General features: G+C 41.0%; 1 protein-coding gene across 6 annotated transcripts in view; it reads right to left on the reverse strand.

Annotated features, from left to right (window-relative positions):
• tspan13b (tetraspanin 13b) overlaps positions 1 to 25,175 on the reverse strand; it is a 51,688-nt gene that overhangs the window by 7,382 nt on the left and 19,131 nt on the right. For 2 of the 6 annotated variants that reach the window (XM_030410506.1, XM_030410491.1), the window contains exon 6: positions 9,907 to 10,708. The exons of the other annotated variants lie outside the window; for them this stretch is intronic. In XM_030410506.1, coding sequence (XP_030266366.1) covers positions 10,634 to 10,708 — 75 coding nt within the window. In that variant the 3' untranslated portion in view covers positions 9,907 to 10,633. Of the gene's footprint in view, positions 1 to 9,906; positions 10,709 to 25,175 lie in introns of those variants that run through there. 6 annotated transcript variants of the gene reach the window in all.

The following is a 25,175-nucleotide window of genomic DNA, read 5'->3' on the forward strand; positions in this document are numbered from 1 at the left end:
TTTAGAGGGTTGCTGATAAAATGAACATACTTTAAAAAAAATGTTAAAACTGGAACCAAACCTGGTGATGCTAAAGAGTAAGACAGTGTGGGTATAACTGCATTACTCAAGGTTTTCAAAATGAACATAGTTATGTATTATCGGCAGAGTCCTGTGCTGTGCTCAGTCTACACAACTGTAATTACCACTGTCTAAAACATTCTAATACTGTACCATCCATTTACGTCAAGCTCCAACTGGTCAGGGATTTTTCTCTCTCTGACTCTGACTTTGCCAGTTATCTGCATCCATCCATGGCATGTGTTTAAAGCATACACGCAATGTCCACTGGGAAGAGGGAAAACATGGAACTAATGTGTTGCATTAACCTGGCAAGCTCATGGTCTATAATCAAGGAAATTAGCAGAAAGATAGCTTCAGGTCAGGTTTAGGTCTTGAAATTTGTACTCACTACTAGATGCTGACATTTGTTTGGGAATCCCACGAGTCACTGGATTCTCGCGGGATGGGAGTCAACCTCACTATTAATAACGTGATTGAGGAGTCACGTGATGCAGCAAGGATAGACGGACGTGCCTCCGGGAGCTCCCGAAAACACCTAGTTAAAATTATCCTCTTACTGACTAATACCACCCAAACTCTGAACTAAAGTCGACTTCAAGTAAGTGTATGAATACCAGATCCAAAGGGAAACTAAACTACCTTGCTGGTCCTGCACTTATGATGGATGCAAAAATGCTAAGGCTAGCTCTAGCCATCCACAGGCTAGCATCTGACATGACGAGCATGGCGAAGAAGGAGGGAACTCAGGTGAGAGTTCGACTCACATTCTCACAGAGATACGGGAAGGAAACCAAAAATCACAATGCAATCACAAAGCTGGATAAAACAATGAATGGTCTGGTCACGAGAGTTACGCAGGCTGAAAACCGCATCAGTGATGCAGAAGATACGCTAGTGAATCTGGACAAAACAGTGCTTCAGCTATGCAAATAGAATGAACACCTGCTTGAAAAAGTTGACCAACTTGAAAATTACAGCAGGCGTAACAACATCCGAATCATAAATCTACCAGAGGGTTGTGAAAGCACGAATCCAGTTAAGTTTTTCACTAACTGGGCTCTGACAACTTCCCCGACTCATCATCATAGAGTGGGCGCACAGAGCACTCTTCCCCAGACCACCACCAGGAAATCTCACATTTAGAGAAAGAACATCAAATGTCACGCTCCAGAGAAATATGTCGATCGTTAGTAAACAAAAAGCTTAAATATAATTTGTTGAATACTTACAGAATAGAAAAAACATCCTTAGAACCAAACAGAGACATTATGAATTGGGAGAGAAAGCACAGAAAGTTCTGGCCTGGCAGCTGAAGGCAGAAGAGGCCTCACGAGCCATCAATTCCATAGAAACTGAAAATGGGAATGTGACTTATATACCTGCTTGTCCCCCTTTTTATGGATGTTGTAAATTTGGCAACTCAAACTCAAACTCTGCCCAAATCCTTCACAATGGCCTTAATAACAGTTATTTATAAGAAAAATGAGAACCCCCAAAAATGCTCCTCTTATAGGCTGATTAGCCTTCTTAATGCAGATTTTGAGATCATTTCTAAAGCTTTGACCAATAGACTAAATAGGTTTCTCCCAAAACTTATCAATATAGACGAAACAGGTTTTATAAACAAATGACTTTTCAACATTATTCATTTAGCAAACACCAGAAGTGATCCCACTAGTGCACTATTGCATCATTAGATGCCAAAAAGGCCTTTGACCGCCTTGAATGGCCATATCTCCTAAAGGTTCTTGACAGTTTCGGATTTAATGCATCTTTTATTAATTGGGTGAAAACCCTATATCATAAGCCACAGGCAAAGATAGCCACGAATGGCATAATTTCAACTCCTATCACACTGCAAAGAAGCAGCAGACAGGGCTGCCCACTTTCAGCCAGGCTTTTTGTCTTGGCATTAGAACCACTGGCGCAAGCAGTGAGACAAGACCCAGACATTAAAGGTGTCCAGGTTGGTCAACAAATTCACAAAATTTGTCTATTTGCTGATGATGTAATTTTATTTCTCACGGACCCAAATCAATCTCTTATCAAGCTACAAGCTCTCCTGAGAAGTTATAGCTCAATATCAGGTTATAAGGTAAACTATGGAAAAAGTGAAATATTCCCTCTAACTAAAGTCGACCAGAGCGAACTATACCAAACAAACTCCTTTAAATGGGCTCCAATGGGTTTACATACTTTGGTATCCAGGTGGATAATAACTTGGAAAATCACCCCCCGTCAATGCTCCGTCCAGAGCCTTTTTCGTGGCAGCCTTTTCTGTCTCAGGCTTTCTTTTCCTTGCCTTTTTAGCGGGGTGAGCTGTTACCACTAACGCTGGCTGCATTTTCTCTGCCATTGTAACCAAATGAACGTCTTCTCCTGCAACTCCGTATTTCTGCAGAGGAGTGTGCTGAATATTTCCAGCATCAGTAAAAGGTGATGTGTGCACAGGTGGAGGAGGGAGGGGCAGAGGGGAGCGTAGGCAGAACGAGACATGAAGGCATCTGATTGGTTTTTTCTATTTTCTATTTTCAGGCTGAATAGCATGGATTGGTCAGCTTTTTCTCATTCCTGCAGCTGCCACAGAGGTCTGATTATTTTCGTTCCTTTTTCTGAATACATAATGTATTGACTACTCTCAGGGTAGAAGGACGAGTTCACCCAGTATAACAAAATGTGTTTCTGACTAACATTACAGACCCTAGCTTTAATAAAAGCATAAGTGAATTCATCTGGAATCATAAAGTACCTAGAATAAGTGTAGAAAAACTATCATGGGATTACAAGATGGGTGGCCTCTGACTCCCCAACTTCAAATTCTATTATTGGGCAGCACAAATTAGATTTCTCTTACCCTTATTTGAATGAGACTCGAGCCCCTCTTGGACACAAATTGAAATGTATGACCTTGATGAAGAGGTGAAAAGTGATTTTATTTATAAATGGAATCTCAAAAGTATTATTAGTAAAACCAAAACTCCACTTACTATCCACCTGATAAGATCATGGTATGAAGTCCATAAAATTATTGAAGTGAAGGTTGATTTTTCACCCAAAACACCCTTGTGGAAAAATAAACTCATACCAATGTTCTCTGATAACAACATTTTTAAGCTCTGGCATGATAAAGGAATAATGTATTTTGAGCAATGCTATAGTAATGGGACTCTTATGTCCTTTGAACAACTAAAAGCTAAATATGACTATAATAATGGAAGAGTATTCAAAACAAAACATACACCGATCAAGAGAGAGGTGGGAGTCAGACCTGGGCATTAAACTACATGGGGACCTGTGGTCTGGCTTGTGTCAGAATAGCTTATTCACCACTATAAATGCCAGATTCAAACTGGTCAACTACAATTTCCTTCATCAACTTTACCTCACCCCTCAAAAATTACACTGGTACAATCCCTCAATTTCAAATATCTGTTTCAGATGTGGTATTGCTGAGGGTACCATGTTACACTGCAAGTGGCAATGTGCTAAAGTAACCACAGTTTGGTATGATATATGCGACACGCTATCTAAAATCATGGAAACACAGATTCCATTAGATCTCGGACTCTGTCTTTTAGGAAATGCAACAAACTTGAATTTGACTTAGAGTTCCAGGAAGTTTATTGACATAGCTTTTACTGTTTCCAGAAAATGCATCGCATTGACCTGGAAATCAGACTCCCCCCTCTCCATATCGAAATGGTTATCAGAAATGATGACATGTTTACCTCTAGAGAAGATCACATATGTCATAAGAAATAGATACGACACCTTTTTGAGGATCTGGCAACCTTTTATTGAATATATCAAAACTTTATCCCTAACAACTGTAGACTCTCTGTAAACCCTGAACTGGTTCAATATAATGATCAACGATCAATAATAACGTCCAGGTACAATGTTTAAGGTGTCATAATGTAATCATTGTCCCCCCCCCCCCTATTTTTTTCTTTTTCTTCTTTCATCATTATTGTTATTATTTTTATATATATAGTTTGTCTTTTATCTATTTTCCTAAATAATTTTACTATCTTATTATTTTTATTTAACTGTCTTGTTATTTATACTATTTGAGTTGTATTGTTTTGCATAACTGAAAACTTCAAAATAAAGTATATATAAAAAAAATGTGATTGGGACGGTACAGGATAAAAAAGTTAACGGGAGCAGACAGGAGCGAGAACCAACCAATAGGACAGCAATGGAGGGAGCAAACACCAGCGGAGAAACCGATGTGGTAAAAAATAATTTGCAATGCAAAATCAGAAGTTACAACCTATTAAGCTCACAGAACTGGCAGGGAAGTTGCAAATATTACTGAACTTCATGAGAGTCGAGTGTGAAGGTGCTAAGACAGTGTACGCTGCTTGTAAAATGTGTTTAGTCTTAAAAGTAATGTCACTGTGTAAAGGAAACAATTGCTCAAAAAATGTAAAATGCAACATTATATGTTCTGTTTGGGTTTATTCAACTAAGGTAGGCATGGTGTAACCCAGGTATTGTTTTCTTGTTTGTGTGTTGTTTTTTTTTTTACTGTAACTGACCTCCAAAAGAGCTAGAAACAGGGACTTAGCAGGTGGTCCTCCATAGAATCAACACCAAGAATCAACACCAAATCAAAGTTCCTTGTTGCTGCCTTAAACTTTTAACAAGCATATCCCAGCTAGCAGGGAATGTTCCCACAACATTGGCTAACATTCGCTACAAGTTCTTATTATGTTTTAAAAAAACGTTTTTATCTAATGTTTAAAGAACATTTTAAGGATGTTTACCATTTCAAGTAATGTAACGTTAAATGTTAAGAAAGGAAGAATGTTTTAGTTGCAACATTCTGAAGATGTTTTGATGATGTTGTTGAAGTAACAGATTATAGAATGCTCTTCTATAAAACATTCCCATAATGTTACAAAATAGAACATTCAAGAGGCAACATTTAGAAAATGTTTTTGGCATGTTTTTAAGACCTCCGATTAAGGAACGTTTTTTTTTATAAAACTTTCCCACAATGTTATATGATAACAAAGGAAGAACATTGTCAAAGCAACATGCGGTAAATGTTTTCAGAATATTGTTAAGGCCTGCAATCCCAAAACATTTTTCTAAAACGTTCCTGTAATGTGATATGTTAACAAAGAAAGGAAGTTTTAGCTGTAACATATTTGGGATCTTTTGGGGATGTGGGTGAGGTAAGATATTCTAGAATATAGAATTCTATAAAACATTCCGAGAATGTTACATGAAAACAAAGGAAGAACATTCCGAAAGCAACATTTAAAAAAATGTTTTCAGGATGTTATTAGGGCCTCAGATTACATCACGTTTTTTATAAAACATTCCAATGATTTTAAATGACAACAAAGGAAGAACACTCTGTAAGCAACACTTTGAAAATGTTTTTGGGATGTTATTTAGGCCTCAGTTCACAAAACATTTTTTCTACAACATTCCTGTAATGTGATATGTTAACAAAGGAAGGAAGTTTTAGCTGTAACATATTCAGGATGTTTTGGGGATGTGGGTGAGGTAAGATATTATAGAATATTCCTCTATAAAGCATTCCGAGAATGTTACATTAAAATAAAGGAAGAACATTCCGAAAGCAATATTTAGAAAAAGTTTTCAGGATGTTATTAGGGCCTCAGATTACATCCTGTTTTTTTATAAAACATTCCAATGATTTTAAATGACAACAAAGGAAGAACATTCTGTAAGCAACACTTGGGAAATGTATTTAGGATGTTATTAAAGGCCTTAGATAACAGATGACAAAACCTTTTTTAAAATAAAATGTCAAAAACCCATGCCAGCTCCAGGCAAGCAGGCTAAGTTACCTCAGAAAAGCCAATGCAAGCCAAGACAAGACCAAACACACCACAATGACGTCGCTAATCCATCCAGACTCCCAGCCGTCCCAGGGATGATAAATTGGCTAGGTTGCCATTTGCAAATGACTTTATCAGCTACAAAGCTACTAATGCCAGATCCATGCTGTCTGGCCACTGGCTGCTCGCTCCTGTGCAAGGTCACTGTCTGCAGTTGCCCTAATGGCCATCAGTGTCATTCTGATTCTTACACATAGGCCTAGTAGGCCTACCTTTACAGTTTTTCTCAATTGTTTACACACAAAAACTGGTACTTGAGACACAATGACCACAACATGTAACTCATGCACCAACCCCCTGAATCAATTCTGCTAAACTAGAAGCACAATTCCTGCTTTACACTCAAATTGCAGTTCTAAAACACACTTTTTTCAAAACACTACACACAATTCTCTGCATTTGGCACAATTTTCATGAAGAAAATCTCTTGCTTTCACAAAGAACACTCTGTCATTCAAAATTCTAAAGTGAATTGCCCTACTATGCACACTGACTCATCAAATGGGCAAACACCTAGACACCCTACACAACACACTCATTCCACCAGAGCAGCTCAGGTACATTGTCATTTGGGACAACGTAAGTTTCCACTGGGCTGCTCTGGTTCGTAACTGGTTCACTGCCCAACCACGCTTTATCTCCCTCCATATTCTCCATTCCTCAATCCTATTGAGAATTTTTTGTAAAGTGTATGACCAAAATCCACAAATCCACAAATGTGTATACCCCTTCTCCAAGCTATGGAAGACGCATGTAGATATATAGCAGTTGGTGCTTTTCATGGCTGGATTCACCATGCTAGGTGATGTTTCTCTTGCTGCTCGGCCAGGGAAAAAAATTGCTTGTGATGTGGATGAGGTGCTGTGGCCAGACCGAAACAGAGGAGATCATGCTGCACAGTTTTTTATTTTTTTATTTTATTTTTTTACTGTAACTGTGTACAGTAAATTCTTCTGTTGTTTTGTAGGTAGACCGTATATTGTTGTATATGCACTTTGTGTTGGTTGAGATGTACACTGTGTACATTGTTTTTGTGGGAAAAATAAAATATATCTGTTACCGTGTATTTGTGTGTTCTGAGTATAAAAACAATATTCTCAAATATTTTACATCACACTTATGTATGTACTGACTGTAGTAAGTCTAACTGAACAAAAAAGGCCTAAGTCATTATGATGAATGAAGAAGAAGTGTTTTCCATTCATCATAGTGTTTTACACTGAGCACATCAGTGTTCAACTGGTTCTAATAAATGTCTATTCATTTGATGGTTTGTGTGTGTCATTTGAAAACAAAATACCATTTTGAGAAGAAATAACATTGTTTTGAATGTAAAGTTTAATTTTGCAGGAGAATTGAGGGGTTTTGCCCGTTGTGTGTGTGATTTTTGATTTGTGTGTAGAGTTTTGAGAGCATGAGGCATGCTTTCAGAAAATGTGTGTAAACAATCGAGAAAAACTGTGAATTGGTGAGAACATCCAAGTGTAGCAAAACATCTTCTGAATGATATAGGGATAGGGGATTAATTGACATGACTGTCCCCTTCCCTGATGTCCATTTGTCCTAGTCTCTACTTTTCCAGGACAAATTGAGAATATCAAAAGAAAGGTGACCAGGTGGCATTATTACCAGTGCCTACAACCTGGTGTGTACTGTATCTTAGATGTAATTAGCTGGGTTTTGTGAGCTTTATCTCCAACAGGCCATTTGTGGATCATGACTCCTAGCATGCTACCTAAGCGTAATTCTAACCTGTGACAATCACAAGCAATCACAATCAATGAGTCAAGGATATTCAGGTAAAATCAAACATTTTATAGCCCAATATCACAAATCACAAAATTACCTCAAGGGGCTTTACAATATGTATTCTAAAGCACAGGCTACATGGGACGGATTTCCTACTGGGTGAGCAATGGAGAAAACCTCAGGAAGAGCAAGAGACTCGGATCCCTCTCCTGGGATTGAAAGACATGTAATACGCATGTAAAATGCCAGTATGGACAATCTGGGTGACACAATTAGAGATAAATTCAGGAAGATGACAATGTCAGATCAAGTGTTTTACAGTACATTTTACATTATTGTTGTTGCCAAAAAGTAAAGCTTAAAGTTTAGGTTTAAAGTGCACAAGTCTGGGGGCTTTGCCAGTTTTTGTTGATTTTTTTGTCTTTTTGGTTCTAGCAGAATGTCTAGTGGGGAAAGTGCAATCGAAAAAAACGTAACCCTAACCCTTGTTTTAACTAAAAGAATATAAATAAATAATTCTGTTGAAATACTTTTGTATATTGATGTTATTAAACCTTTACATGTGTTAATAGTCCAATTCCAATAGTTAAGGAAATTATCATAATGTTGTCATAATGTTTTAATGTTTAAATATATTAATGACAAGTAACTGCAAAAAAAAGCTTGTTATCCAACCCTTAAATAGTATAATTCCAGGAACATTAAAAACTTTCATCTAAAAATGTTTTAAGAACATTTTGGCATAATGTTCTAACAGGGTAAACATTTTAAGAAGGTTATCACTAAACATTTTTAGAATGTTTTTAGAGGACATTAACCTCGAACATTCAGTGACATTTAGGACGAGATGTTCAGGGTGGCTATAACTCAGTGGGTAGAGCAGGTTGTCTTGTCATCGGAAGGTCGCTGGTTTGAATCTGTGAGAAAATTACATAGTCTTCCTGTTAGTGATCAAATGTGCTGTAAAGACAGGAGGAGGAAGGAAGAATGTCACATTGCTTGAGGTGTCAAAAGAGCCACAGGTGGGGACACATCCCCAACATGGGAATATACACAAGTTTAGATAAAATGACATTTGCTGTCCCATCTGTTTACATCAAAGGGTCACTGTCCTGGGAAGAACAGGATACACCCAAATATCAAAGAGTCATTGTTATGTGAAGAAAAATGTTTTATGACTGTTGTAAATGAAGGTAACCTCCTCTTTGCTCTTACTTAAGGGGTAACAATTTAGAGTTTGAGAGAGAGCGCTTTTGCTTTCTTCTCCACGCTGCATGTTATTAAAGAGATCTGATTCATGCGCCGAAGTCTGAAGTTCTTCGGAGACTTAGCAACTCTCTACCTCACAAAGGAGAATTTCCACTACAAATCCCAGCTCCCCCAGGCTTGGTTGGGCTGCGTGTCTAAGTGCCCTTGAGTAAAATACTGAAACCCAAATTGCTCCTGATGTGCAGTTGGCACCTTGCATGGGTATGAATGTGTGTGTGAATGGGTGAATGTGGCAAGTACTGGAAAAAGCGCTATATGAATGCAAGTCGGTTATCACAAAACATTTTTGGAATGTTATCCTCGAACATTCTGGGAACTTAATGAAAACTTCCCGCTGAGAATGTTTTAAAGAACGTTATGGCATAACGTTCAAGCAAGGAGGTTAACCAAATATTCCAGCTGAAAACATTACGAACATTCTCGGTAACATTCTCAGAACCTTTTTAGAACAATAAATTGCTAGCTAGGATGTAGCATACTCTGAAGCTGAGACAACAGCTGTGCTCTCATTCACTAGTGAGAGGAGCTCCACTGCTAAAAGCCTCTTATTTGGTAGTGATTCACTGGAGTCAGTCCAGTTTCATTATTTGCTGCTAAATATTTGCTTGTGCAGTACTGGACACCTCTAAACAGTTAATTGACCACATGACTCAATAAGTTCCCACCAGGTCTCCGTTCCAGACATAGAACTGAGGCCCACCTAAGGGTAGTGTGAGTTTGATAATAATGACATTTCTGTTTAAGTCTGTGATTTGAAGTAACTAAGTGCCTCTACTCAAGTACTTTTACTTCAGTTGCACTATGTAAGAAAATAAAAAAATGTATTCAGATATTTTTCACTTGTCTAAGAAAATATGAGTTTAAGGTCTGAATAAATATTTAGTAGGTGAAGTAAAACATTGTACACACTCCCAAAAAAATCATTATTATGTAGAGAAAGTGATATTCTTTTCTTTTCTTTTAGTGTTTTATTGTGGTTTACAGTACAAAGGCTCCGACAGGTGGTTTACAGAATCATGATTGCAGTTCTTATAAAGTTGCTTATATCTGCAGAAGAATCATGCAAAAGGCCAAATACACAGTATGCAGCCAGGAGCAAGGCAGACTAGCAGGCTAGTGACACACACACCCGCACACATTCTCATATAGGCTTAAACAATCCCAGGTTACCATATTAACACTTTCATGGTCAAAATAATTTAGTAATCAAAATGCAGAAAATCACACTCCTCAGCCTCCCTGGGAAGAGAGAAGAAAAGTGGCTGACATTATTGCGTTCAGTGGGACCGACAGCAACGAAAGAGAAAAAATAGTGGATCAGGGTCAACATCCGGCAGGCTGCATAAATACTTTTGGAATATACAGCAGACTACTGTAGACAATATTCCCTCTTTTATCAGTGGTCAGTGTACTAACTATATATGTCCTTTGTGTGCAGTATAAGACACCTATCCAGGCAGAGCTTCATGTTAGAAGCAGTGCGTGCACCGTTTCTACACACAACTTCTTTTCAGAACACACTTTCATTCTTGAAAACCAAACACATTTGGACAGCATTGCTGCAGCAATCAGTGGAAACACACAGGTCAGTCTTGTATTTACAGGAAAAGACCAGACAAGGTCCATAGAGGTGGTGAGGTGAACGCAGAGAGGCTGGAGCTGCTGCTGTCTCACAGGAAAGCACTGGGGTTTGCTCGGGGATCCTTCTGGTTCCTGTAGCGATACGTGAGCCACACTCCCAGAATCTGACACATGGACACAGTAACAGTCAGTCAGTGAAAGCACAGACAATATAACATTGGCTTATCTTTGTGTTAAAGAACACTGGCAGTATTCTATGCAGTGTTTCCTCAAGGATTTTATTGTAGCAGGGTGGTGAACATGTAAAGAGTGAATTATCAGTAGGTATGGTAATTAACTGGCCCTGAATGTCAATAAAGAATACATTGCCAATGCCAATGTTGATTTAAACTGTAAAACCTTACCTGAGTAATTGAGTGATATCAGATTCTGTGACCCAAAATGGAAAGCTGAGCTATGTTGCCCCTGCAAACCTTATGAACAGCACTTTTTCTTTTAACATATTCTCTTTTTCAAGCAGCTGTAACAACATTTTTTCCTCTACTATTAAGAAAAAAACAAACAACTATACAGTAGATACAGAGAGGGTAAAACATTTTGATGGTTGTGATTGAAGAATAAACAAGCTGTTCTCAGAAAACAGCTTGGGTCTCAGAGGTCAAACACTATTTGAATCTAGAATGGTGGCAGGGTCTGCCACATCTATCTATTACAACAAGATAGCTGTGTGTGTGTGTGTGTGTGTGGCTGAAATATCTCTGCAGATCAGGATCAGACTGACCTGAGATTTTCAATATGGCTGCTGCGTGGTTGAAGGGTGTGCCACCTCGGATTTGTTCAGGACTACAAAGATACTGTTAATAAATTATTTAAGAAATGATTTACGAATTCCACCAGCATTGTCAACCATAGCCACCATAGCCACGCCCCCTGAATTTGTGTGCACTAGAGCCATTTACTGCAGAGCCCACCCCCACGCCCTACCTCCTGTGTTCCGAGTCTCAAACAACACACCATAAGAAACAAGCTACTTTGAGTGGAGGTATATGCGAGAAACACAACAAATGTGAACCGGCATCGAATACTTGCACAGAACACTGGTGTGCGAGAGAAAAACAGAAAATTGTCTTTTAAAAAGAATTAAAAGGCAGACTGCAGTTGCAGCAGAATTTGTTCACCAAAGCTACCGCTACAAGTGACGCAGCAGTGAAAGCTAGCTTTATTGTGGACAAAGAAATCAGCCGGATGCTTTTCGGAGGGCGCATTATTGAAGCAGTGCATGCTAAAGGTATGTGAGCAGGTGTGCCCCGATCAGATACAGACTTTTAACAATATCAGTTTGTCAAGTAACACCATCGTAGACCAAGGTAAGGAACTGGCAGACAATCTGACAACACGGGGCCGAAGAGTCACGCAGTTACCTGGCTTTTTCATTAGCTGTTGATGAAAGCACTGACAACATGGATACAGCCCATCTGTCTGTTTTCATAAGAGGCGTGAAGGCAGACTTTACTGTCAGCGAGGAGCTCTTGGCTGTAGCTGCCATGCATGGGACTACGACAGGCAGGAACATTTTTGATGCGATGGATAAAATTAAATTACCTTGGGAAAAGTTAGTGGGGCTAACTACCGATGGACTTTCTTCTATTCTGGAGTTGCCCATGGTGAGAGGCGGTGAGCTGGTGTGGGCTTGCTTATAGCTCCCCAGCTCAGCCACCATGTGTTGGAGTTTTCCCCGGTGAACGAGAGGGTCGCTTCCCTGTGCCTTCGGGTCGGGGATAAGTCTCTCACTGTTGTTTCGGCTTATGGGTCGAACAGCAGTGTGGAGTACCCAACATTCTTGGAGGCCCTGGGTGGGGTGCTGGAGAGTGCTCCAACCAGCTCACGTGGGCAGCGACAGTGTTACCTGAAGGGGTGTGATTGGGTGGAACGGCCTCCCCGATCTGAACCCGAGCGGCGTTTTGTTACTGGACCTCTGTGCTAGTCACAGTTTGTCCATAACGAACACCATGTTCAAGCATAAGGATGTCCATATGTGCACTTGGCACCAGGATGGTCAATGATTGACTTTGTAGTCGTGTCATCTGACCTCCGGCTGTATGTCTTGGACACTCGGGTGAAGAGAGGGGCTGAGCTGTCAACTGATCACCACCTGGTGGTGAGTTGGATCCGCTGGCAGGGGAGGAAGCTGGACAGACCTGGCAGACCCAAACGCATCGTGAGGGTCTGCTGGGAACGTCTGGCGGAACCCTCTGTCAGGGGGGTCTTCAACTCCCACCTCCGGGAGTGCTTTGACCAGAACCCTGAGGGAGGCTGGGGACATTAAATCCGAATGGACCATGTTCTCAACTTCCACTGTTGACGCTGCTGTCCGGAGCTGTGACCGTAAGGTCTCCGGTGCCTGTTGTGGCGGCAATCTCCAGACCTGGTGGTGGACACCGGGAGTAAGGGATGCTGTCAAGCTGAAGAAGGAGTCCTATTGAGCCTGGTTGGCTTGGGGGACTCCTGAGGCAGCTGACGGTACCGGCAGGCCAAAGCGTGCAGCAGCAGGGGCAGTCGTGGAAGCAAAAACTTGGGTCTGGGAAAAGTTCGGGGAGGCCATGGAGGAGGACTATTGATCGGCCTCGAAGAAATTCTGGCAAACTATCCGGCGCCTCAGGAGGGGGAAGCAGTCCTCCACCAACACTCCACTTTACAGTGGAGGTGGAGAGCTGTTGACCTCAACTAGGGACATGGTCGGGCGGTGTAAGGAATACTTTGTGGATCTCCTCAATCCCACTGACACGCCTTCCATAGAGGAAGCAGAGGCTGGGGACTCAGAGGTTGATTCATTCATCACTCAAGCTGAAGTCACTGAGGTAGTCTGGAAGCTCCTCAGTGCCAAGACACCGGGGGCGGATGAGATCCGCCCTGAGTACCTCAAGTCGCTGGATGTTGTGGGGCTGTCTTGGCTGACACGTCTCTGCAGCATTGCGTGACAGTCGGGACAGTGCCTCTGGACTGGCAGACCGGGGTGGTGGTCCCCCTATTCAAAAAGGGGGACTGGAGGGTGTGTTCCAACTATTGGGGGATCACACTCCTCAGCCTCCCTGGGAAAGTCTATTCCAGGGTACTGGAGAGGAGAATTTGGCCAATAGCCGAACCTCGGATTCAGGAGGAACAATGCGGCTTTCGTCCTGGCCGCAGAACACTGGACCAGCTCTATACCCTCTGCAGAGTGCTCGAGGGTTCATGGGAGTTTGCCCAACCAGTCCACATGTGTTTTGTGGACCCTCACCTATGGCTATGAACTTTGGCTCATGACCAAAAGAATAAGATCCCGTATACAAGTGGCCGAAATGAGTTTCCTCCGCAGGGTGGCGGGGCGCTCCCTTAGAGTTAGGGTGAGGAGCTCTGTCACCCGACAGGAGCTCGGAGTAGAGCCGCTGCTCCTCCACATCGAGAGGAGCCAGCTGAGGTGGCTCGGGCATCTGTTTCGGATGCCCCCGGGACGCCTCCCTCGGGAGGTGTTCCTGGCATGTCCCGCCGTGAGGAGACCCCTCGGAAGACCCAGGACAAGTTGGAGTGACTATGTTGCTCAGCTGGCCTGGGAAGGCCTTGGGATCCCCCTGGAAGAGCTGGAGGAAGTGTCCGGGGAGAGGGAAGTCTGGATGTCCCTGCTCAGGCAGCTGCCCACGCGCCCCCGCCCCGGATAACGCGCAAGAAGATGGATGGATGGATGGAACTACTGATGGCACACCTGTATGTATGTGTGGAGGAAAAACCGGCTTGGTTGGACTAGTATAAAAAAAGGAAAACATGAAAATACAATTGTGTTGACCTTTAAGGTATGCACCATTGTTTATTTGGCTGTCATGACTATGCCAGTTATTGACATCTATTGACTGTTTCAGCTGCTCATCCTTAAACTGGAGAGAGACCGGACGGCCATTTGTTTTCTGGACCGACATTTCATAGAATTAAGTGCCAATGGTGACAATAACATAAGCACTTTTGTTAACCTTTCATATGAAAAGACACAGATGTTTTAGACCATTACTCAGCCTCTTTTTTAGAAAAAAGAAACTATATATATTTGAGATGTTTTTAACAACTTAACTTTAACAACCACATTTTTTTAACTGAAGCTACTGATGGACATTATATTGCACAATGTTCAGTCTCTTTAAATATCTCACAGTAAGCATTTTCACAGAGCTATATTCTTCGGGGTGCAAAAGTGTCTGAGGTAGCATTTTACATTTTTTATTTGAAAATGATATTTATTAAATGTTCACGATTAACTTGACAAATACATAAATGAGGGATTGCATGCCCACATTCATAAAGAAAAGACAAAACCAAAGGTGGAAAAAATTATAATAATAATACAAAAAAACGTATTACCCTGCATTTCCTAAGTAGCTGTTGTGCTGAATATCACAATTTCTTATAAACTTATACTTTCTTATATACTTCTTAGGTCATTTACAAGTATTCAACTTCTTGATCTGTGATTTTCAATAAATTCAATGAATTGTCCCTATAGCTTAAAAAAGCTCTGTATTTTGCCCTTGGTGGCATAAGTCAGTTTCCCCACGGCCAGAATGTTGGATACGCTTCCAAACCAGTGTTCAACTGAGGGAGGCTCAGTGCTCTTCCAGGAAGTTGCTATACAGTGTTTAGCCTGAAGTGAGCAAAAAATGACAAACTTTTTATTTGCACCTGACACTCCTAACTCAAATGGAACTTGTCCTAGGATAAATACCCGAGGGCAAACAGGCAGTTTGACAGTATGGCCTTTTCAAGACTAGGCAGGGGGGTTTATGAGGGGATTGTTTAGATGCTGTTAGAATGTAATTCCTAACTTGTTTGTATTTAAAGAGGTGTTTTCTCAGGATATTGTAATATCCATATCCATAATTTTGCTGATCCCTCTCCCTGCCCTGAATTTAAAGCCAGGGTCACCTCTACCTGCTGAAAATCTGTGGTTACCCCGTATTGGTGTGAAACATGATATATCTGACATTATGTTTAAGTATGCTTGCATTTTATACCACACCTTAATAGTGTTCTTGACCAGTTGCATAATATCATGGTGGAAGGCCCCGGTGCAAATATTTTTTTGGTGCTCCCCACCCCCGCCCCGCCACAACCACACACTCGTGCGTACTGCACGCACACACACACACACGCTTGGACACACACGCACAGCCACTCGAGAAAACTGCTATTGCAGGGGTGGACTGGCCATTGGGAGTACCGGGATTTTTCCCGGTGGGCTGATCAATAATGGGCCGATGGACAGCCGTAATTTATTTCATTATTTCATTCTTTCTTTCTTTTTCTTTCTGCTGCGCCTTGCCTTGGTAACTGTGGTAACTCTCCCGGCCCGGGGAGAGAGACATGCATCGGGTTGACCCACAGTGCTAAGCTGCAGACACAGCAGAGAGGTGACGATTGGCCCAGTGGCTTGTCTGTCTAAAGAATACCTGGCCTCCTCCTATACCGGCCACTCAGCGTTACCTTACCAACCCACCCCCAGCTATTTTATTCACAAAAACAGGGGCCTGTGGCAATTCTAGACTGTTTTTTTTTTTTTTTTTTTCTTCCTTCATGGGCCCCTGACGGCGTCTGGGCCCCGGTGCAGCTGCAATGGTTGCACCGCCGATACTTACGCCACTGTTCTTGACAAATGGATTGTGGGCAGTTTTTAACAGGTTTTTCAAAGAATCCGCATACAAATAAAGATTTAGGGGTAATGGAGATGTAGTGGCCTTTTCTATTGTAACCCATAGCACAGAGGCACCGTCCACGAACCAGTACATGGCTGCTCTAATCTGGGCTGCCCAATAAGTTGTGTGAGGGCGTTTTGGGTAAGATATTGATTTTAACAATGTTGACACATCCAATTAAAGATATGGGAAGATCAGACCATCTTTTAATGGATTCTGATACAGATGATAAAATAGAATTATAGTTCTCTGGAACTAGGTCCTTTATGTCAGGGGTAATTTTTATTCCCAGATAGGTAAAGCCACATGGAGGGCAGTCTCTCTCATTCTTCCCAAGAAACAATATTTTAGACTTAGAGTTATTCACTTTGTAACCAGAAAAACTCCCATAAGACTCCAATAATTTAGTAAGTGTTGGTAAGGACTATGCCAGATTTTTTAAGAAAAGTACAATATCATCCGCATAAAGGCCAATACGGTGTTCGTGGTTTCCAATTGTTACACATAAAGGCCAATACGGTGTTAATGGTTTCCAATTGTTATTCAAGAAATTAGGGGGTGGGATCTGATTGTCAAAGCGAGGGGTTCAATTGATAATACAAACAGGACGGGTAATAGCGGGCACCCCTGATGTGTTCCCCTGGCCAGGCTAAAGGGTTTTGAAGTAATGGTATTAGTCAGAACCTCTGTGTTAGGGCTACTGTATAACAGTTTTATCCATTTAATAATATTTTCTCCAAGGCCAAACCATGGGAGTAATTCAAACAGATATGGCCACTCCACCCAGTCAAAAGCCTTCTCGGCATCCAGGGATAGAATGGCCGCATCTGGACGCCCCTCTTCAAAATGTAGAATGTTAGGCACCCTTCTCAGATTGTGAAATGCCTGCCTGCCTCTGATAAACCCGTTTTGATCTACATGTATAAGATCTGGCAGGTATTTTTCTAGCCTTAGTGCTATTATTTTAGCTATGAGTTTAGTATCTGATTTCAAGAGTGATATGGGTCGGTAGGAGTCACATTTAAATGGCGGTCTACCAGGTTTCAGGATGTTCGTAATAAGGGCTCTGGAAAGAGAAGGTGGCAAGTAGTTGGTTTTGAATGCCAAACATGTTTAACAGAGTAGGCAGCAGCTTATCTTTAAAGGTTTTGTAAAAATCAATGGGGAGCACACAAGGGCCTCCTGTAACTCTGAAAACTCCACTGGCCTGTCTAAGGTTTTTTGGTCCTCAGAAGAAAAAGAGTGGGGAACTCAAGCCTATTGAGAAATCTGATCCATAGAGTTTTTCATAAAATAATTTGAATGTTTAATTTATTTCCTTCGGGTCAGTTGTCCTAAATCCATTTAATTTTCTGCCTCATGAATGCTTTTTTCATTTTGTAAAGTTTTAAATCTTCAAGCAAGCAGTTTACCCACCGTCTCCCCCGGTAGTAGAATGACTGTTTTAGTTTGTTTAAATTTGTTAGAGCCTTATTTGCTGACTGTTCATTATAATGGGTATGGTCAGTATGGTCAGTTTATGCTCAAGGGCTGGAGTTTTCTTAATTATGATTTTGCTTTCTAATGATATAATTTCTTTTTCAATTTCCAACATTTAGTTTTAGAATTGTTTAGATTTAAAACTGGAATAGCTAATTATTTGCCCTCTGATATAAGCTTTAAAAGCATCCAGTCTAACTAAGGGTGAAGTTTCAGACGTGTTGACCTGGAAGAACAATTCTATCTGTTGGTCAATGAAGTGGATAAACTCTGGGTCCTGTAGCCACTTGGTTTCGAATCTCCACTTGGGAGGTCCGCGGAATTCTTTCGAAGTACTGTATTCTATAGACCCTGTAGCATGGTCAGAAATTATTATGCTACTGTAATAGCATTTGTCAACATAAGAAAGTGAAGTCCTAGAAATCAAAAAGAAATCTAGTCGTGAAAATGTTTTATGAGTTGCTGAATAGCAGGAGAATTCTCTCTTATCTGGGTTAAGCTCCCTCCAGACATCACACAGGCCCAGCTCATCCATAAAGTTGAGGATAACTTTCCTAGATTGATTGTGGGAGGAGTCTTGATTACCATTTCGATCAATATTGGGGTTCAATACTCAGTTATAGTCCCCGCCCATAATAATTTCCCCCCTTGATGATGAAAGTGTTAGAAAAATGTTGTTATAAAATTGTGTATCGTCTTTATTAGGGCCGTAGACATTAACTAAATTAAGATATTGGCCAAATAAATGACCTTGTAGAATGATAAATCTTCCCCCAGGGTCCAGAGTGGTGTTATTTATTTGAAAGGGGATGGACTTGTGAATTAATATGAACACACCCCTAGCATGGGATGAGTAATTAGCAGCAAATACCTTTCCCTTCCATCTTCTTCTTAACCTGATAACCTCACCTGAAGTCAAATGTGCCTCCTGAAGAAACAAAATTTTAGATCCCAGGTGTTCAAGCCAATAGTCATAGCTTGTTTTAATTTCACCAGTCTGCCCAGGCTTGGACATTCCATGATGATATTTTACATAACTGGTTACTAACCATGAAGCAATTTAAAGGGCATTCTGTTAGTGGGGAAAATCCTGAATTTGTGTTTCCGTATCGCCGCTTGTAATATCAATGTCACAGGAAAAACAAGGAAACAGGGTAGAACAATAAAAAAAAAAAACATTGAAAAGATACTGAACATTTTGCTAGAACTTGCAAAAACAACAAAACTTTATACTAAAAACTACTGACTGTCTTTCTATTCTACAGTCAAAACCATATTAATATACCAACTTCCTTGGCTATTATTGCTCCTACACAGAGGAGCTACTATACGTGAAATTAACTTACCTCTGCTACCATTTATCCCTGACCATCTGTCTCAATTGTTTAATGGCCCCTTTGTATGTGAAAAAATTATTTTAATATTAAATAGTATAGTTTGTCAACCCCCAATTATCAAAAAATAGGAGAACTCTCCTTAAATAATCAGTTTATATTATTTGGATAGCAGAATCTATTACTCAGCTGTCCTCTCAGATCAGGGCCATTTCTGTCTTTTTGGGGGCCCTATGCAAGATGCAGTTTGGGGGCCCCTATTTTGTCAAACTACGATGGATAGATTCCTAACCCTTTTGGGTGATTCATAAAGATGCAACAATCTGTTACATTTTAAGAGGAAAACAGGCTAGAGTCGTGAAAACCTCTCTCAAATTACAATCAAACATCTTAAGTTGACCCACACTAGTAAGTTGAACTGATAGAAAATGATAATACAAGGTAAACAATAGGGATCCTTGATAGGTCAATAAATGAAACTGATGGAGTGTTCCTCAATTTTATTTTATTTTAAGTTGACATTAAACATATAACATACATACACCCACAACTAAAGTTAAAGTTGTAGAGAAAATAAGGCTATTACTTATAAAAGAAAATCACAATGAGCCAGCATCCATATCAATATGCAAACAATAAAAACAAACAAACTAACAAGAATAATACTGTTGAAGTAGTAAGGAACCTTTCAAATGTAACACAAGCCCTTCAAGTACAACACAATAAACCAGCATACAATAAAAATGCAACAATGAAAACAAACCAACAATAAAAACAATACTTTAAAGGAACCATACAGAACTATATAACACAATCACACCACTTTGTGATGATTATCAGTATCATCTGTGTCTTGTGTTTTAAGCAGATCTACCCTAAGCCCCACCTCAAAATTTCTGCTTCCTTGCCAGCATATGAGAGCTGCTTGCGAATCTCTGGTGCTGAAGGCGACAGTGCTGCTTCCTGTTCTGCGGCTCCAAAATACTTCAGAATTGCTTCTGCAAAGACGAAACTCCTCAGGTTACCAAGCAAAACAGATCCTAAACAAATATTCATACTATACAATTGAGTTATGTTACACTAATGGAGAAATTCATAATCTGTTTTTATTTTAAACCTTGCAATATACAGCACAGTGTCCCTTTAAAGCATGCACCCAATTTCAAAGTTGTCACTTTTAAGCAGTTTCAAAGAGTTATGAAACAAAGATAAATGACTGATGAGCTTTATGTGATATTGAAGGAATATCTTTATATTTCACAGAGTATTACAAAGTGAACTACTTGCTTAACTGATGATTTTGTCTTAACATATATTCAGTGGGCAGAACTAACGGTCCTATATAGTATAGTTCACTTTAAATTGACTTTAATTTGTGTTATTATGATTCTTTTGAATAAAACAAAGTAATACATCAAAAACATTAGGAATGTAGGCAAATGTGTTCAAATTATTTTGTCACAATAAATATTCTAATAAATGTGGAAAAGAAAGACGCAACTAGCTCAGTAGAGTTAACAATCATCCACTCAGAGCAATAATCTACTGCCACAATAGTCCATAATAATCCACAGTAGGCCTTATATGCATTAGGGTTGTTTAGCACACTTCACATTAGAGACCTACAAACTGAGTAAACACTAAAATTGATAAATTAATCATAAAAACAATCCTAAAGTGATGTTATGTGACAAATATTGAAGAGCAGAGGAGGTCTATGACGGAGCAGCAGCTCCACTGGATGAGGATACAGCAGACATGACAGATATCTGCCCAACACACACACCCTCCCTCACAAATGTAACGCCAACGAACTGGACCTGCTGTGATTCACCAAAACGGGTTTCACTTCAGTCAATCAGTGTTATGGCATTCACATGTGAGATACATTTTATTTTAGCCCTCTCCTAAAGCAAACACTTAAGCTAGCTAAAAAAAATCGGCATTTTAGCTAGCCCCTCCAACCCACATAATAAAAAAAAAAAACCTTACCTTTATCCAGCGAGCGTTTTTCTTCATCTAGTTTCTTCTTTTTTCTGCGCCAGATGAATACGCTAGTTTGGACGCCATGCCGTGAATGACCTGAACTTACGGCTCGGCGCAACTCCCCGCCCCCTCCTAGTTTAGTAGTACTGGTCGTCATAGCAACGCGGCGTGGTAGACACCAGATCTGACCAATCAGTGGGCCAGGTGTCAGGTCCTTTTCACATCTTTTCCTTCGGGTCATTCCTCAGGTATTGCAGCTGACCTTGTAACTTGAGGGGGCCCCCGAGTGGCGCGGGGGCCCTATGCACCCGCATAGTCCGCTTATAGCAAGAAACGGCTCTGGTGTGAAATGATAAAATAAGGTGAATAAAATAAAAACTTGGGGGCATCCTGGATCTGTTTCTTCGCTCTTCTTCATTTTTTTAATGTATTATAGAAGTATCGGATCGGGACTTGGTATCCACCTGTTTCCTCGGGAGCCTATGGGGGCTGGCTGCCATGACAGATAACTACTTCCGCCGGCGGTTTTCTGTTTCCGGTTGCCTTGCAACTGCATGATGGCCGCTGCCGCTAAGCTAGCCCTAAACAACTAGTGTTAGGTCATAAGTGCTAAATTGTTTTTAAAATGAGCTCAGGTACAACATGTGCCGTTGTTGGTTGCCACAACAATTCATGAAAATTGAAGTTTTTTTCAGAAACGTCTCGTGTAGTACATCAACCACTTAGACAAACTTGTCCTGCCCTGCGCCCTACACGCCATGCTGAGGAAGGAGGAACGGAGACTAGCGCTGCTCGCGGCTTTGACACTAAAATAAATATTTGGGTTTATGAATATCTTCCACAGAATAGCTGCTGCATGACTTTCCCAACCTGGCAACGTCCGAGCAGCCGCCTATCTCCAACAGTGTTGCCAGACTGGGCGGTTTTCCGCCCAATTGGGCTACTTTTGTTGACGCCAGGCGGGAAAAAAATACACTGGGCGGGTGAATAAAATTTTGCTGCTTTTGTCCACATTTTGCAAGTTTTTAAAATTGTGAAAACAGCACTCTGAACTGCGGGAGCGCATCAGGAGCGCCGGAGGAGCAAGTTAAATCGAACAGAAAAGCGCCAACCCCACCCCCCGGCTAACGGCGAGGAGCATCTCTCTCTCTCTCTTCGTTAGCTACATCGCTAACATCGGGCTAATGCCGTGCTAATGCTTCATGTCATCTGACGGGTGAGGCACTGTGAGCGCCTGTTGACGCCAGGCGGGAAAAAAATACACTGGGCGGGTGAATAAAATTTGGCTGCTTTTGTCCACATTTTGCAAGTTTTTAAAATTGTGAAAACAGCACTCTGAACTGCGGGAGCGCATCAGGAGCGCCAGAGGAGCAAGTTAAATCGAACAGAAAAGCGCCAACCCCACCCCCTGGCTAACGGCGAGGAGCATCTCTCTCTCTCTCTTCGTTAGCTACATCGCTAACATCGGGCTAATGCCGTGCTAATGCTTCATGTCATCTGACGGGTGAGGCACTGTGAGAACTGTCCTCACGACTTATTAAAACATCTGTACTGTGTATCCACTGCCGATTTGTATCCATTCTGTCGCTTTCTTTGTGTTAAAAGCCGTTTTTTAGAGCGAGCGTGACAGCTACGTTAGCGTAAACACCGAGGTCAGCCAGTTCAACCGGAAGAGCATAACCGAATACCGCTATGAACCATGGGTAAACTCACGAAGTCAGGAATAAGGTGGATAGCAAGAAACGGCTCTGTCACAGATTACTCACATCTCAAATGAAAAAAATGACTATTTTGTACAATCTGGGTGTACTTAACATGTAACAGTCTCTTACACTGGTGAACAAGCAATTAGATACACAAACAAAGAAGTAAACTGGTGCGGATTAGTTACCTTAACACCTGAAGTAGTCAGTGACAATAACCTTTTGTCTTTTCATAGTCCACCCTGGCCATCACCTCGTTACCATCCATAATGTATTATCTTCAGATGGTCATAAACACAAATTCAATGACTTCCCTGTGTCGCTCTAAACTTTCTGCCTTGTTGGGTAGTATTATCGGAGACTGTGGCCTTTTCCATTATGCTGCTTACATTAGCCGGGGCCGGGCTAGCCAGTGAAGATCTTGTTACAGGTAATTTAGTGTCAGGATGGCTTCTAGTGTTTAGCCTTGTTGGATTTTTGTTTTTTTTCATCCCCGGTGCAGTTTTGGTTTGTTTGCCTTGCTTTAGTTTCAATTAAGGACTTACAAAGGGCGTATAATTGGTTAATTAGTCAGGAGACTCATGGAGCGCGTCCCTCTACCTCGCCGCCATGACCGGAAGTCAGCATTTTACATGAAGTAAGGTTACTCGCTGTTTAATTTGCTCCTGAAACTTGGCATCTTTTAGCCTTCACAAGGCATCAATATTAGGCGTTATTTAAGCGCTTGTGTGAGCCTTGAGCGCAGCTTTGTTTTATTAATTCTCATTACAGGGAAAACTTGTTCACAAAGGTAGGTAGTCCCAAAAAAGTCCTTGGTAGTCACACAACCTTTGCAGCAAGGGCTGTCAATATGGGATACCCTGGTAAGAGACACTGATAAAATGTGTCCATGCCCACAGAGGCAAATTTGTTCTTCAAATCTGATCACACTGCTGGTCAATTATTTCAATTTGGATGTTGACAGGCAGATCAGAAGCCTGTGAATGATGAGCGAAAAACTGTGAAATCTGTCTCAAGTTAACCAGAGATCACCATCACTCAAACTCCTGCAGCAGTCCTGTAATCTTGTCTTTGTACCGATTCATGCACTGCAGCATTTTATTCAGATTATTTAAATGCTCTGTAATATCCACTATAAATGCTAGATCCTGCAGCCATTCTGGGATTGAAATTCCAACACTGGTTTGCACTTTTTGTCCATGTACTGTCTAATTTCATGTTGTAGATCGAAGAAACACTTCAGCACAGGACATCGGCTTAACCACCTTACTTTGGTGTGGTATGGCACACAACACTACTACTAACATCAATGACTTTGGAATAACAACTTTGCTTACAAAGTAAATTCTATTTCTCCGATTAAATTCAAGAAATCTATACTAAATGCATGTTTCTTGCTCTACAAGTAGAAGTTAACAATGCAAGAATGGCTTCTTTGCAATTTTTGGGGTGTTATTCAGTATTAATCATGTTGTTAATCCTTCCTGACTTTCTGAATATCAGTGCAGACCCACTAAATGTGAAGAGTTTCCTTCTTGTTTTCAAAATGAAATCACAGGCATAGGTTCGAGCGTGGTCTGATTCATAAAGATCCAGAAGTAACAGTAACAGTAAGTCAGTAGCTTGTGTTCTAGATGTAATCCGAATCCATTTTTCTTGAAGGCGTACTAAGATTTTTTGGCTGCTGTAAACCCGCCATTCCAAGGTGTAAGCTTTTCTGGGGAAATATAGTTGATTGTTGAATCTCATTCCCAGGTAGTCAAATACTGATATCTCCTTTTGGAGGTTTTCTGGGCACATCTAGCTAGGAGGAGACCCCGGGGCTGACCTAGAACTCGCTGGAGAGTTTATATTTCTCATCTGGCCTGGAAACGCCTCAAAATCTCCCAGGTGGATCTAGAAAACATTACTTAGGAGAGGGATGTCTGGAGCAGGCAGGTGCACACATAAGGCTCTTTTTACCTCCTATTAAAAAGTGCCCTTTCTGTGTGTTTTTTTAATGAATAAATAAATTCCTGTTGTGTAAAGGGATGTGAAAAAAACAGTGATATAAAAACGCCACGGTTACCTAGTGGACGCATTTCGTACGTAATATGGTGTTATGAGTGTGTTGAGCCTATAAAGCCACTTCTCTGTCCACAGCGGCTCCGCTCTGTCTCTCACAGAGGAGAGAGAGAGAGAGAGAGAGGGAGGGAGAGAGAGAGAGAGGGAAGAGAGAAGCCCCTCCCCTCTCTGGACCTGCACACCTGTTCTTAACTGACACTCACAGCTGCTTGGATGGTCTCGTTAATAGCCGATTCGGGGACGTCAAAACATTTTTCACCATCACAGTGATCAATTTTGGTGGTCCTAGTTTAAAAGATGTGGAGAGAGGGGGCGCCGTTTAGCTCAGTGGGTAGAGCATGCGCCCCATGT

The sequence above is a fragment of the Sparus aurata genome, chromosome 3, assembly GCF_900880675.1.
Source record: "Sparus aurata chromosome 3, fSpaAur1.1, whole genome shotgun sequence".
Classification (NCBI taxonomy): Eukaryota; Metazoa; Chordata; class Actinopteri; order Spariformes; family Sparidae; genus Sparus; species Sparus aurata.